General features: G+C 51.0%; 1 protein-coding gene across 1 annotated transcript; it reads left to right on the top strand.

The window, feature by feature from the left end:
* Positions 1-1,266: 1,266 nt before the first annotated feature.
* LOC136007448 (5-hydroxytryptamine receptor 7-like) lies at positions 1,267-10,651 on the top strand. Its single transcript, XM_065665325.1, has 2 exons — positions 1,267-1,778; positions 9,413-10,651. The coding sequence occupies exons 1-2, from the start codon at positions 1,267-1,269 to the stop codon at positions 10,185-10,187; spliced, it is 1,287 nt and encodes a 428-aa protein (XP_065521397.1). The 3' UTR covers positions 10,188-10,651.
* The last annotated feature ends 1,125 nt before the right edge of the window (positions 10,652-11,776 follow it).

Below are 11,776 nucleotides of genomic sequence, written 5' to 3'. Positions count from 1 at the left end.
GCTTCAGGCTGCTCCTCCTGCTCCTGCCTCCGCATCTTCCCAACTTCCAGCCTTTCCTTTGAGGTCCCCGCACTGTGTCCCCCCCCCCCATCCATAGCTGCAGGGCTGGGGGTGTCTGCAGACCCCATCCCCGGTGCCTGCAGCTCCCGAGGGCTCAGAGGGAGCCGGGGACCATCTGGGTCCCTGCCCGGGAGAGGCGAGGGGAGGGCAGTAGGAGGGACCGGCGAGGCGGGGAGGGGAGAAGGATGCTCCGGGGGTGGCTCTTTGCTTCCTTCCCTGCCCGGAGCTCGCAGGGGCTCGCCTGGAGGATGTCTCACCCCCTCGGCACAGGTAACTGCGGGACCCCCATGGCCCCAGCCTGAGGAATGGGATGCAAAGGGGAGAAAGGGGTTGGAATCCTGCTTTGATTTAAACGAAACTCCCTCCAAGGGGAAAAAGGGCTTTGGAACAAGACAGAGGATGCAGGATGTGCATGATGCTTGGAGCCCGGCGTAGGGGTGAGCCTTGCCCTAAAGTTGATGGCTGGGAAATACTTACAGGGGTGAATACCCCGGGGTGGACGCATGGTACCCGCTCTCTGTGCTTCTCTGCTCTGTGTGTGTGGTGATGCTCACAGCATCGGGCATGGGCTGGGATGCTCTGACCGTGCGTGGTACCCCGGGGATGCTGCATGTGACGGATACACTCCCTCTGCACTCTGCAGCTCTGCACCACGCTCCTGTGTGTACGTATGGTCGTGTGTGTCCATGACATGCCATGTGCATGGATTTACAGGCACAGCTCTGAAGTTCCTGTGTTAAGGCATGCGGGTGATGTGTGTGCACACGTTTGCGGCTGACACTTGTGTTGTCACATGCTCTTTGATAGTCACATATGAGAATATGCATGTGGCTGCATGGGATTTCAATGTGTGGATGCACAGGAGAAGTGCACAGCTCAGCAGCAGCACATCATACCGTGGGCATTTATACCATGGGCTGCTGGTATCTATCCTGCTGGAAAAGCAGGCAGATGAACAGGCAGGCAACGCAGGCTCCTTTAAAAGTGGAGAGGAGCTTTCCCCGAGCATCCTTCCGTGTGTCTTTAAGGCAGGCTTGGGGAGCAGCTTCTTGCCGAGCACGTGAGACCCAGCCGCATCCCATGCGAGAGCCGGGGTCGGGGTGAGGAGGGGTATTTTGTGCGCTCACCCTGTCTGTGACACCATGCTCTGGTTTGTCACTGGAGGTGTCACTGCTGGGAGTCCTGCTGCTGCGGTGAGCTCGGAGCATGCTGCTGAGGGTCAGCCCCAGGCGGTTCCTGGAGCATCCCCTTCTCTTCGTGGAGAACGCAGAGCAGCAGCAGCACCCGGCGCAGAAACCGCTCCCGAAGCCATTCATGACTGAGGAACCCTCCATCCCAACGGAGCCAGACCTGCCCTCCTCCAACCTCACCAACGCCACGGACTGCGGCGAGGAGATCCTGCTCTATGGGGACACCGAGAAGATCGTCATCGGAGCCGTGCTCTCCATCATCATCCTCATGACCATCGCTGGCAACGGGCTGGTCATCATCTCCGTGTGCATCGTCAAGAAGCTCCGGCAGCCCTCCAACTACCTGGTGGTGTCCCTGGCGGCCGCTGACCTGTCGGTGGCCTTCGCTGTCATGCCCTTCGTCACCATCACAGACCTGGTGGGGGGAGAGTGGCTCTTTGGGAAGGTGTTTTGCAATGTGTTCATCGCCATGGACGTTATGTGCTGCACCGCCTCCATCATGACCTTGTGCATCATCAGCGTGGACAGGTAAGGGAGGGCATGGAACCTGCCATGTGTTCATGTGGGCTCGAATATAAGGGTGTTTCTGGAGGTTGAGGGCCACCAGAATCATGTTCCTGGTTGGACCAATGCTTCTGATTGTGTTTTTCAGGTTCTGAGGGATTTCTGTAGGTACTAAGTTGCCTCAGTCCCTTTGGAAGAGCTTCTTTAAGGTGGTTTCTCAAGCAGGTTCTCTAAGTCACTGGCTTAATCTTCCCCCTCCAGGCATCTGTTTCACATTGCTCTTCCTTCCTGTAAGAAACCTGGAGAGGGGCTTGGGACAAGGGCCTGTAGGGCCAGGCCAAGGGGAATGGCTTGAACCTGCCCGAGGGGAGACTGAGCTGAGCTCTTAGGCAGAAGCTCTTCCCTGTGAGGGTGCTGAGGCGCTGGCACAGGGTGCCCAGAGAAGCTGTGGCTGCCCCATCCCTGGCAGTGCTCAAGGAGGGCAAGCTGCTCCTGTTGGAGCTGGAGGAGCTTTAAGGTCCCTTCCAACACAAACCAGGCTGGGATTCTGTGACTCCTTGGCTTGAGGAACAGAGCTAGAGGATAGAGCCATGACCTGACCTTCTCCATGCAAGGAAGCTGGGCGATAAAATTGCTCAAGAAAACAGAAACCCCCAACAGATGCACTTTGAAAACCCAGGTTATGGGGCTTCTGGACCCAACTCCTATGGGATGCACTGCTGGTCCCAGGAGTTTTGCCTCTGCTGGGGGTCATAGAATCCTAGAAGAGCTTGGGTTGCAAAGGACCTTAAGATCATCGAGTTCTAGCCCCCTGCCACAGGCAGGGACCCCTTCCACTGGAGCAGCTTGCTCCAAGCCCCTGTGTCCAACCTGGCCTTGAGCACTGCCAGGGATGGGGCAGCCACAGCTTCTCTGGGCACCCTGTGCCAGCGCCTCAGCACCCTCCCAGGGAAGAGCTTCTGCCTAAGAGCTCATCTAAGGGATGTCATCAGCTCCCTCCACCCCATCCCGATCCCCAGAAGCCCTGTGTGAGCCCAGTGCAGGCATTTGTGAGGCTTTGCTGCCTTCATCTCCCACACCTGAGGCTGGGAGGGAAAGGCTAAGACAAACTGGCAGGACTCGAGCAAGTCAGCACCTCCGTGGCTCTAATTATAGCAGCCTGCGTCAGCGGGGACATGGCGGTGACGAGCCGGTGGGGCAGAGCTGACGCACGTGCTGGCTTTCACCGGGCTTGGTTTGGGTTTATGCTGGCACCGCTGCGCTGGGCTGTGATAAGCAGCTCAGAGGCAGGAGGCTGCATACGAGCTGCATGCCTTTAGCTACGCTCACCCTGCCCAGGTGTGAAACGGGGTGACAGAGCCAGTCCTGCTGATGGTGAGTGATGTTACCCCCATCAGGCGAACAGCAAGTTCTGCCCCAAAGTCCTCACCCCATAAGCTGCTGCTCCCCTAGGAGCTGCCTTTGCCCTGCTCAGCTCAGCACTGCTGGTTGAAAGTGCAGTCACTCCCAGGACCCATGGCAAGGTCCAGCTCTTCTGCTGACCTGGCTTTTCCTAATGAAAAGCCTGTCTGTACAGAAGGCAGGTGAGTGTCCAGAGCTGACAGAGGCTGTTTCTGGTAGAGAGGAGAGAGTAAATGCAGTAATGGAACATGTCAATGCTTCCTCTTGAAGAGGGAGGAGCAGGGAGGCAGCTACACACTGATCAAAGTGGATGTGCTTTAGAATTTTGCCTTCCATTTCCCCCTTCCGTTTTCCCCTTCCTTTTTCCCATTCCATTTCCCCCTTGCTTTTTCCCCTTTTCCTTTTTCCCCTCTTCCTTTTCCCCCTTCCTTCCCCCTTTTCCTTTTTCCCCTTTTCCTTTTTCCCCTTCCTTTTTCCCCTCTTCCTTTTTTCCCCTCTTCTTTTTTCCCCCTCTTCCCCCTTTTCCTTTTTCCCCTTTTCCTTTTTCCCCTTCCCTTTTCCCCCTTCCCTTTCCCCCTTCCTTTTCCCATCCCTTTCACCTTTCCCCTTCCCACTGATCCCATCCTTTGGCAAAAGACTTTTCCCTCCACTGACCCCATCCCATCTCATCTCATCCCCTGGAGAAAGCCTCTTGCAAACATGCAAACAAATGGGACCGACCTTTCATAAACGTCATTGCAATTGATTCCCATTGTCCATCACGTTTGCGTGCAGGCAGGTGCCTGGGGTTGGCATCAGTTTATCTTTCCCCATTGAAATGGGACCAGGCAGAAGGTTTCTGGGTTACCAGCATGGGGGGATCCAGTGCTGATGGTCATTGGGAAGACAATGGGTAGGAAAGTGTTCCATGCAGGATGGACACGAGTTGCATCTGCATAACTGGAACCCTTGGCTTAAGCGGGAGCAGCTCAGAGGAGCCCAGGAATGGGGCAGATTCAAGTCCTTGCTGCAAAACTCTTGCTGCCAGCGCTGAGCTGCAGGGAGGGAAAAACTTCCCACCCCACAGCGACACTGAGCCCCATGTCCCATGGCCCTCAAATGCTCATCCATCTCCTGCCCCATCCCTGGCAGTGCTCAAGGCCAGGTTGGACACAGGGGCTTGGAGCAAGCTGCTCCAGTGGAAGGGGTCCCTGCCCGTGGCAGGGGTTGGAGCTGGAGGAGCTTTCAGGTCCCTTCATCCCAAACCATTCCATGATTTCTGCTGTACCTTCTCCAGCTGCCGGCCATGCGATCCCCACCATCCCTTTTGGGTGGTTTAGAGGAGAATGGAGCTGCAGAAAAGGAAATGCTGGAGGGAGCAGGTTCCCTCAGACCTCTCAGCAGGCGGATGAAGAAAGAATCTGAGATACAAGAAGCTGCCATAGAGCCTGAGTCTTCTTGGGCTTGTTCTTGGGGTGCATTTGCACAGCAACTGCACCATGCTGGGAGCCCAGATGGGCTACAGCATCACTGTTTGCTCCCAGAGCTTCCAGATACCTGATGGTGGAAGTTGTGCAGTTGGAGGGCAATTGCCCAAGATGCGTTTTTAGCTGTGGAAAGAGGAAAAGAGCAAAGGTTGTGTTTTGAGCAGAAGGAGGGCTGGCAGGGCATAGGAAGGGGTGCGCTGTGCCACCTTGGCTCTAGGTGGGAAGAAGGGCATGCTCCAAGTGCAGGAGGTAATGGGAATAATTGGGATGCTCTCTGATGTGCAAAGGAGGAAGAGGGGACTGGGGCACCATCCTGCTGCTTTCCACTTCAACAGCCCCTAGGAATGGGCTGTGAGTTGTGGTGAATTATCCCAGGGCAGTATCTTGAGCATCCTGTAAGTCACCATTGCTCCGCATCAACCCATCATCCCCACAGCTCCAGCAAGGCAGTTGATGGAGATGGATTGAGGGAGAGAGCAGATACAGGACCACTCCTGGATGTCCTTCTTCTCCGAACTTGGGATGGGCAAGTTTTTGCTTTAGTTCCTGATGGAACCATCTCCAAAAGCACACACTTTTCCCTTTCTCTGATGCTACAAAGCAAAGCCAACCACAGAGCTAAAGCGAACAGATAGCTGAGTTTGCAGAGAGCCTGAAGAGATGAAATGACTTTTCATCTCAGCAAGGCACTAACTGAAATTCCCCCCCGCCCAGTGATGATAGCAAGCTGTTCCTCCTGCCCTGCAAGAGACAAAAGGAGCAGATCTGGTGCTTCTCGGAAGTATAAATATCTCCTCTCATTCTGTCCTCAAAGCCAACTTGGTCAGCACTGTAGGTACCTGCCTCGTTCTGCCAAAGAGGAGGTTGGGTTTTATTGATGGCTGAAGTGTCGTCATATTTGGGTAGCTATATATACAAAGGGCTTGGTTTGCCCAAGATGATGAGCCCTATTAACATGTAGGCTGCTGTTATTGGTTATTAATGCAGAATGCTTTCTAAAAGCCTCTCGATTGGAGCTGGTAGAACTAATCTGGGCTGAAGGCAGATTTGATTGATTTTCTTTTGAGTCTGAGAAGAAATATGCTGGAAACATCCATTTTTCTCTTACATTTTTCTTATAGAAAAGCCTGACAATGCTACGGATTCTTTAATGCTACAGAGCAAAAACAAGATGACAAGGGAAAAACCCCTTTTGGCTGTTCAGCTTTTGATGAAGCTCTCTGTAAAAATGCCAAGTGGCTGACAAAAGAAGCTCCCAAACCCCACATATCACTTCAGGTTTTCCTAATGGAGAAAAGGTCTCCATCCATTTCCCAGGCAGCCCTACTGGGGCTCTCCCATCTCCTTGGCAGGTATTTTTTACCCAAAATCAGATGATCTAACCCAAATTGGCTATGCCTTCCCTAGAAAAAATGCCTCCCAAAAGACCTGGTGGGATGAAACCTGCGCAGCATTTTGCTGGCTTGCCTTTCCCTTGTCCTTCATCTGAACATGTCCCAGGCCCTATACATCACTGCATTGCATCTCCAGGGAGCTGGGATGCACCCATGGGATGCTCCCACGAAGCCTGGCTTAGGACATGGACAGATGAAGCCTCCACATCCCTCTCCTTCATCAGGATGGGGCAGGCATAGCATCAGCTTGGAAATCAGGTGTGGAGTTTAAATAGGGCCAGGAGAGACTGAGCAAGAAAACTGTGGGGTCCAAAAACCCCAACTCTGGGTTCATTTGGGCTCAGCCTACCTGTGTGTGCAGAGGTTTGTCCTTCCCCAGCTGCAGGATGGAGAGAAGGGAACCTTGGAGAGCTTTTGTTTTCCTTTATTATTTAATCCTTGACAGAAGGATTCAAGAATTAACGTTGATCTTACTCTAAGTGCGCTGAATTGGCTCATCCATGGGGTTGATGGTGCAGCACGGCTTGGGGCAGACCTCCTACCCTATGGTCAGCACTCAGGCTGCCAAGACATCCACGGATATGGAAGGAGTCTATTGCACGAGGAACAAGTGGCTGCACAATCAGCTCTGCACAGGGGGGGATCCTACAAAGCGGCACAAATCAGTGCTCCGGGAGCTGGCTTTTGTTACCTGATTACCACTAAACTTGATTAACAACAAGACAGACGCGACTAAAGGAAAAACAACAGGGGAAAAAGAACTGAAGGGAGAGAATTTGATTTGAATTTCATGGCATGCTTGTGCAATCTCGCCTCCCGCACTGCTCTAAACGCTGGCCTATTTTGAGGTCTTCCCGCTCGCATCGGAATGATAAGCAAAGACCTCAAAACAGCCCAATTTCCTCCACCCGCAGATGGAACGTGTCAGCTTTGCCTGCGTTTTAAATCTTGTCACTGTGCATTTGGCTTGGCTAGCGTGTAAATTCCTTGAAGTTTCCGGCAAATCCCGAGTGGATCAGCTTCTACAAGGAAACCCAGTAATAGCATAATAAAGGATATCGCACCACATAGCATATATTAGTTTGCAAAGTTCTCAGCTCGGGATATAGAGATGAGTGATATTTTTAGGTGCTGAATTTGCAGATGCAACAGCATGGGTATGGTTTTCTCCCAGCTTAGAGGACATCAACTCTTTTCTTCATCTATAGCCCCTTCCTAACACAGGAAGATTTCCAACCCAAACCATTCTATGATTCTATATAGAATATATATAGAGAGAATCACAGAATCATAGAATCATAGAAAGGTTTGGGTTGGAATGACCTTAAGATCATCCAGTTCAAACCCCCTGCCATGGGCAGGGAAGGGGATAATGGTGTGTATTGGAAGAACAGCACCAAAACCCAGCCCTGTTGTCCACATCTCCTTCACCATGCTGCTGGGTATCAAAGCAACAAAGGTGGTCGTGGAGGGTTTTGCTTGGGTTTTGTTTCTAAGGCCAGATAAAGGAAATACAGGGGAAAACAGGAGAAGAATAAGTCAGTGAATGAATTCAAATTCATTTGATCAGGGAGGCAGGGGAGAGCACTTTGGGCTTGGAATTTATTTAGCAGTCGGGAGGCGAGGGTGAATTGGATTTATTTTTACTTTATTTCCAATCTTGGGGAATGATCTGGAAAAGGGAAATAATCAGGGAATAAAAAATCTCCAAACACCTGCAATGAGGCTGGTTCTCAGAAAGGAAATAATGATACAACAGAGCTGAAAGTCACTCCAGAAATGTTCCTTTTGGGGCAGAAAAGCCCATTCTTCCCTTGAACAGCTTCGAAAAGTATCCACACAGCTTCTGTTCTCACTGCCCCTTTGGATTGCCAGCTTATCCAAGAGCAGTTAAGAGGTGGTGTGATCCTGCCTAAAAATGCCTACATATTCCTGACAGCAGGTTTGGATCAAAAAGGCCATAGCATAGAAGAAACCCATATGAGTTGAAAGAGGTTTTTGCTGGATTGATTGAGGCTGAACAGCAGGCAGATGTTTTTCAGAGGGAACATTGGCTGGCAGTGGCCATTCCCCTGCTGATTTATGGGTTTGCAATTATAATTTACTAACAGTTGACACCATTTCTTAGCCACAAAACCCCTCTCAATCAAGGCTGGGGATGATTTAAAATCATACCCTGTAGCCTGGGGTTCAAAATCACACAACCATAACCAGGAGCTGATGGTTGATGCACTCTCCAGATCCTTTCAGTCAAGATAAGAAGGTAACACCTATCTCCAGGCATCAGGATGTGCAGATCTATGGGTCACCACATGCTTTTGAACTCTGTTACTTGGAACTCCTCTTATTTTACTCTCAAGGGAGGGCTGGATGCCATCACTTCAGGAGCTATGGGCCATGCAAGGGAGCAGACAGCTCGAGCTGTTTATGTCTCTCTTGTCTTGGCTTCCAGAGGTCATCACGAGTAGATGTTGCAGGAACAGTAGGTTTGTTCTAATACTACACGCTGGCCTTGGGTGGCATGGTTTAGTGTGAGGTGTTCCTGCCCATGGCAGGGGGACTGGAACTGGATGCTCTTGAGGTCCTTTCCAACCCTAACTATTCTGTGATAGAGAGGGGAGTGATGGGGTGTGCTGCTGACAGTGGTGTCTCCCATGGGTCCCATTGGCTTAAAGAAGGTGTGTGAAGAGCTATCAGTCTTGCATCTTAGTCCATCACCTGATCGTTAGCTCCGCTTTCTGTGCCCATCCAGACACATCCTTTAGTATTCACAAAGGTGAGATTGCTCCAAATTTGCCTGGAAAAATAAGAGAAGGGTGCTGTCCTTCCCACTTCCCTGGTATGGGTCTATTCATTTCATTCGGAGCCGGTCCTGGTGTATCCTGGTGCAAGTATTACTCTGTGGATCACTCACACCACTCATGTGTGCTTCCCTAGGAAGGCAGCAGTCAGGAGTGAGTCTCATGCCGTAGAATCATAGAATAGTTTGGGTTAGAAGGGACCTTCAAAGGTCATCTAATCCAACCCCATGTCTGGAAGCTGTTGCATGTTCCCTGTACAAACGAGTTCTGATGGAAAGCTGAGCTTTTTAATAGCATTTTTATCCCTTAGAAAACCGTGTGGAGCTTGGGCTGCACTCAGCAATTAAATGACACATCATGTATGGAAGGGGTACAAGAAAGCAGTGGGGAATAGCTGAAACAAAGTGTTCAGGAAAGGGAGCTGAAAGGCTCTACAGAAGATACTCTAGCTTTACAACCCTGTGTACGTTTCTATTTGGTGATCTAATTTCTTGCCTTGTGATGGAGCATTAACTTGTGATTGGACATGAAACCCACCCCAACACCACTCACACTTTGCAACCCTCCTAACCCTTTGCAACTCTTGTCTTTTCCAGGTATCTGGGGATCACTCGGCCGCTGACCTACCCCGTGAGACAAAACGGGAAGTTGATGGCCAAGATGGTCTTCATCGTCTGGCTCCTCTCTGCCTCCATCACTCTTCCTCCTCTTTTTGGCTGGGCCAAGAACGTCACCGTGGAAAGAGTCTGTCTCATCAGCCAGGACTTTGGGTACACAGTGTACTCCACAGGGGTTGCCTTCTACATCCCCATGGCGGTCATGCTCGTCATGTACAGCCGGATCTACAAAGCAGCCAAGGTCAGCGCCGAGAAGCATCGCTTCATGAACTTCCCCAAGCACTATGAAGAGGAAGGTGTCTATTGCCTGGAGGCTTCCAACCGGAGCCACCACCACAGCTCCAAGCGCACCAAAGCGGTGGAGGAATGCGCCACGCTCTCCAAACTGCTCCGGCAAGACCGAAAGAACATTTCCATCTTCAAACGGGAGCAGAAAGCAGCCAGGACCCTCGGCATTATCGTGGGGGCATTCACCTTTTGCTGGCTTCCCTTCTTCTTGATGTCAACAGCTCGGCCTTTCATCTGTGGCATCCGCTGCAGCTGCATGCCCCTGAGGCTGGAGAGGACTCTGCTCTGGTTGGGATACACCAACTCCCTCATCAACCCTTTGATTTACGCTTTCTTTAACCGAGACTTGAGGACTACTTTCTGGAACCTCCTGAGGTGCAGGTACAGGAACATCAACAGGAGGCTCTCCGCCGCCAGCATGCACGAGGCCCTGAAAGCCACAGAGAGGCACGAATGCATCCTGTAGAGCCGCGTCCTCTCACTCAGTGCCTGACCGACAAATCCCTGCCTCTCCATTTCAGGTTCCTTGCTTCTCTTGCCTCCTGGGGCTGGTGGAAACCATGCGTGCCATTGTCCCCCCATGCCACCGCTGAGAGTGACATCTCTTCCCCTTGCCCTTGGAGGAGCTGAGGTTCTTGCATTGGGAACAAAGTGAGCAGCCCCTCCTTCTCATCATGTCCCAAGCGGGAGCTGAAAAGCTGTGAGCAAGACTGGGGGGGGGTCAAGGTCTACTACCAACTGTGGGCAAGTCACACCACCTTTCTGTGCCTCAGTTTCCCCATCTGTTAAAAGGAAAGGAAAAGAAACCCTCCCAACCAACCAAACAGACAAAAAACCCTTAAAACTTTATCAGACTGTGGCTCTCCACCTTCAAAAAGGGCTCTAAGGTCTGTGGAGGGCACGCAATAGACTATGTAAAGATGACATTGGCTGCACTCCTCTATCAAACATCACAGCAGCTATAGGCTCTGTTGTAGATCCAAGCACTTGTGCCATCCCAGCTTACACGAACTCTTTCCACCTATGTAACTGCATTTTACACGCTGGTTCACGTCCAGGTTTGCATGTCAGAGCAGTAATACCAATGACCCCGTTTCCCCTCACACTGTAGCACTGCAGCACTTGAAAGAAGCACGCTTGCAGAACGGAACACAACTGAACACGAAGCTTCCTTTATGGCTGGATAGGACAGTCTGACAGGCTCCTCATCGGGGCAATGACAGTTATGTGTATTGGGTTGTATGGTAATTCATTCTCAGACAAGTGATGTGTGTTCCTAATTTGTGGCTAATTGACACCATAAAAGCACGCTTTAGTTGACAACAGAAAAAACTATGTGATTTCTCTGACAGCTTTACAGTGCTTCAGTACAATGTCCAGCAAGCTTGGAAAAATACACTCAATGATGTATCCTTTTTTTTTTTAAAAAAGGGAAAAAAAGCTCGTCTGGTTTCCTTATTTTGGTGTAAAGACTTCAGTTACTTTGATTTCAAAGCATCCCTTTACTTCTATGTGGTGGTGGGACTTGTCTTCCTGTAGTCCTCTTTGCTCCTGACCAACCTCATTGCGTGAACCCTGCTTTGCAGCCCCACAAACCCTTGCCCATATGAAGCTGATGCCTGCTCTATGGGGTCAGTTGTTTGAACATCTCCTGTCTGGGTTTTCTAGTCAAAGCCAGACTGTTCAGAGGCTCAGGGAAAGAAGTTGCTAGCCCTCCTGCCACTCTAGGTTTCCTTTATCAAGCAAGAGTGTATGAGTGGCGGTAGTCCCAACTCTTGCAGCGTCATGCAGTATGATGCCTCCTTGCATAGCTAAGTTGGTTGTTGGATGTCTTGGCTGACAGCTGGCATGGTTTGGCTTAGTAGTCAAGATTCATCCCATGAAATCTTTTATGCTCTCACTTCTCTTTTGGATAGAGACTTGAGAAACAGAATAATTTCTGTTCTGTTTCTTTTAACACTTGCTGTCTCTAGAGATGTCCAACAAGGTCTCCAGTTTAGACTGGTAATTTACAGCAGGGAAAACACCACGAAGCCCAGTGGGAATGTCCTAAGG

The sequence above is a fragment of the Lathamus discolor genome, chromosome 1, assembly GCF_037157495.1.
Source record: "Lathamus discolor isolate bLatDis1 chromosome 1, bLatDis1.hap1, whole genome shotgun sequence".
NCBI classification, from domain to species: domain Eukaryota; kingdom Metazoa; phylum Chordata; class Aves; order Psittaciformes; family Psittacidae; genus Lathamus; species Lathamus discolor.
This window is presented reverse-complemented; position numbering and strand designations above follow the sequence as displayed.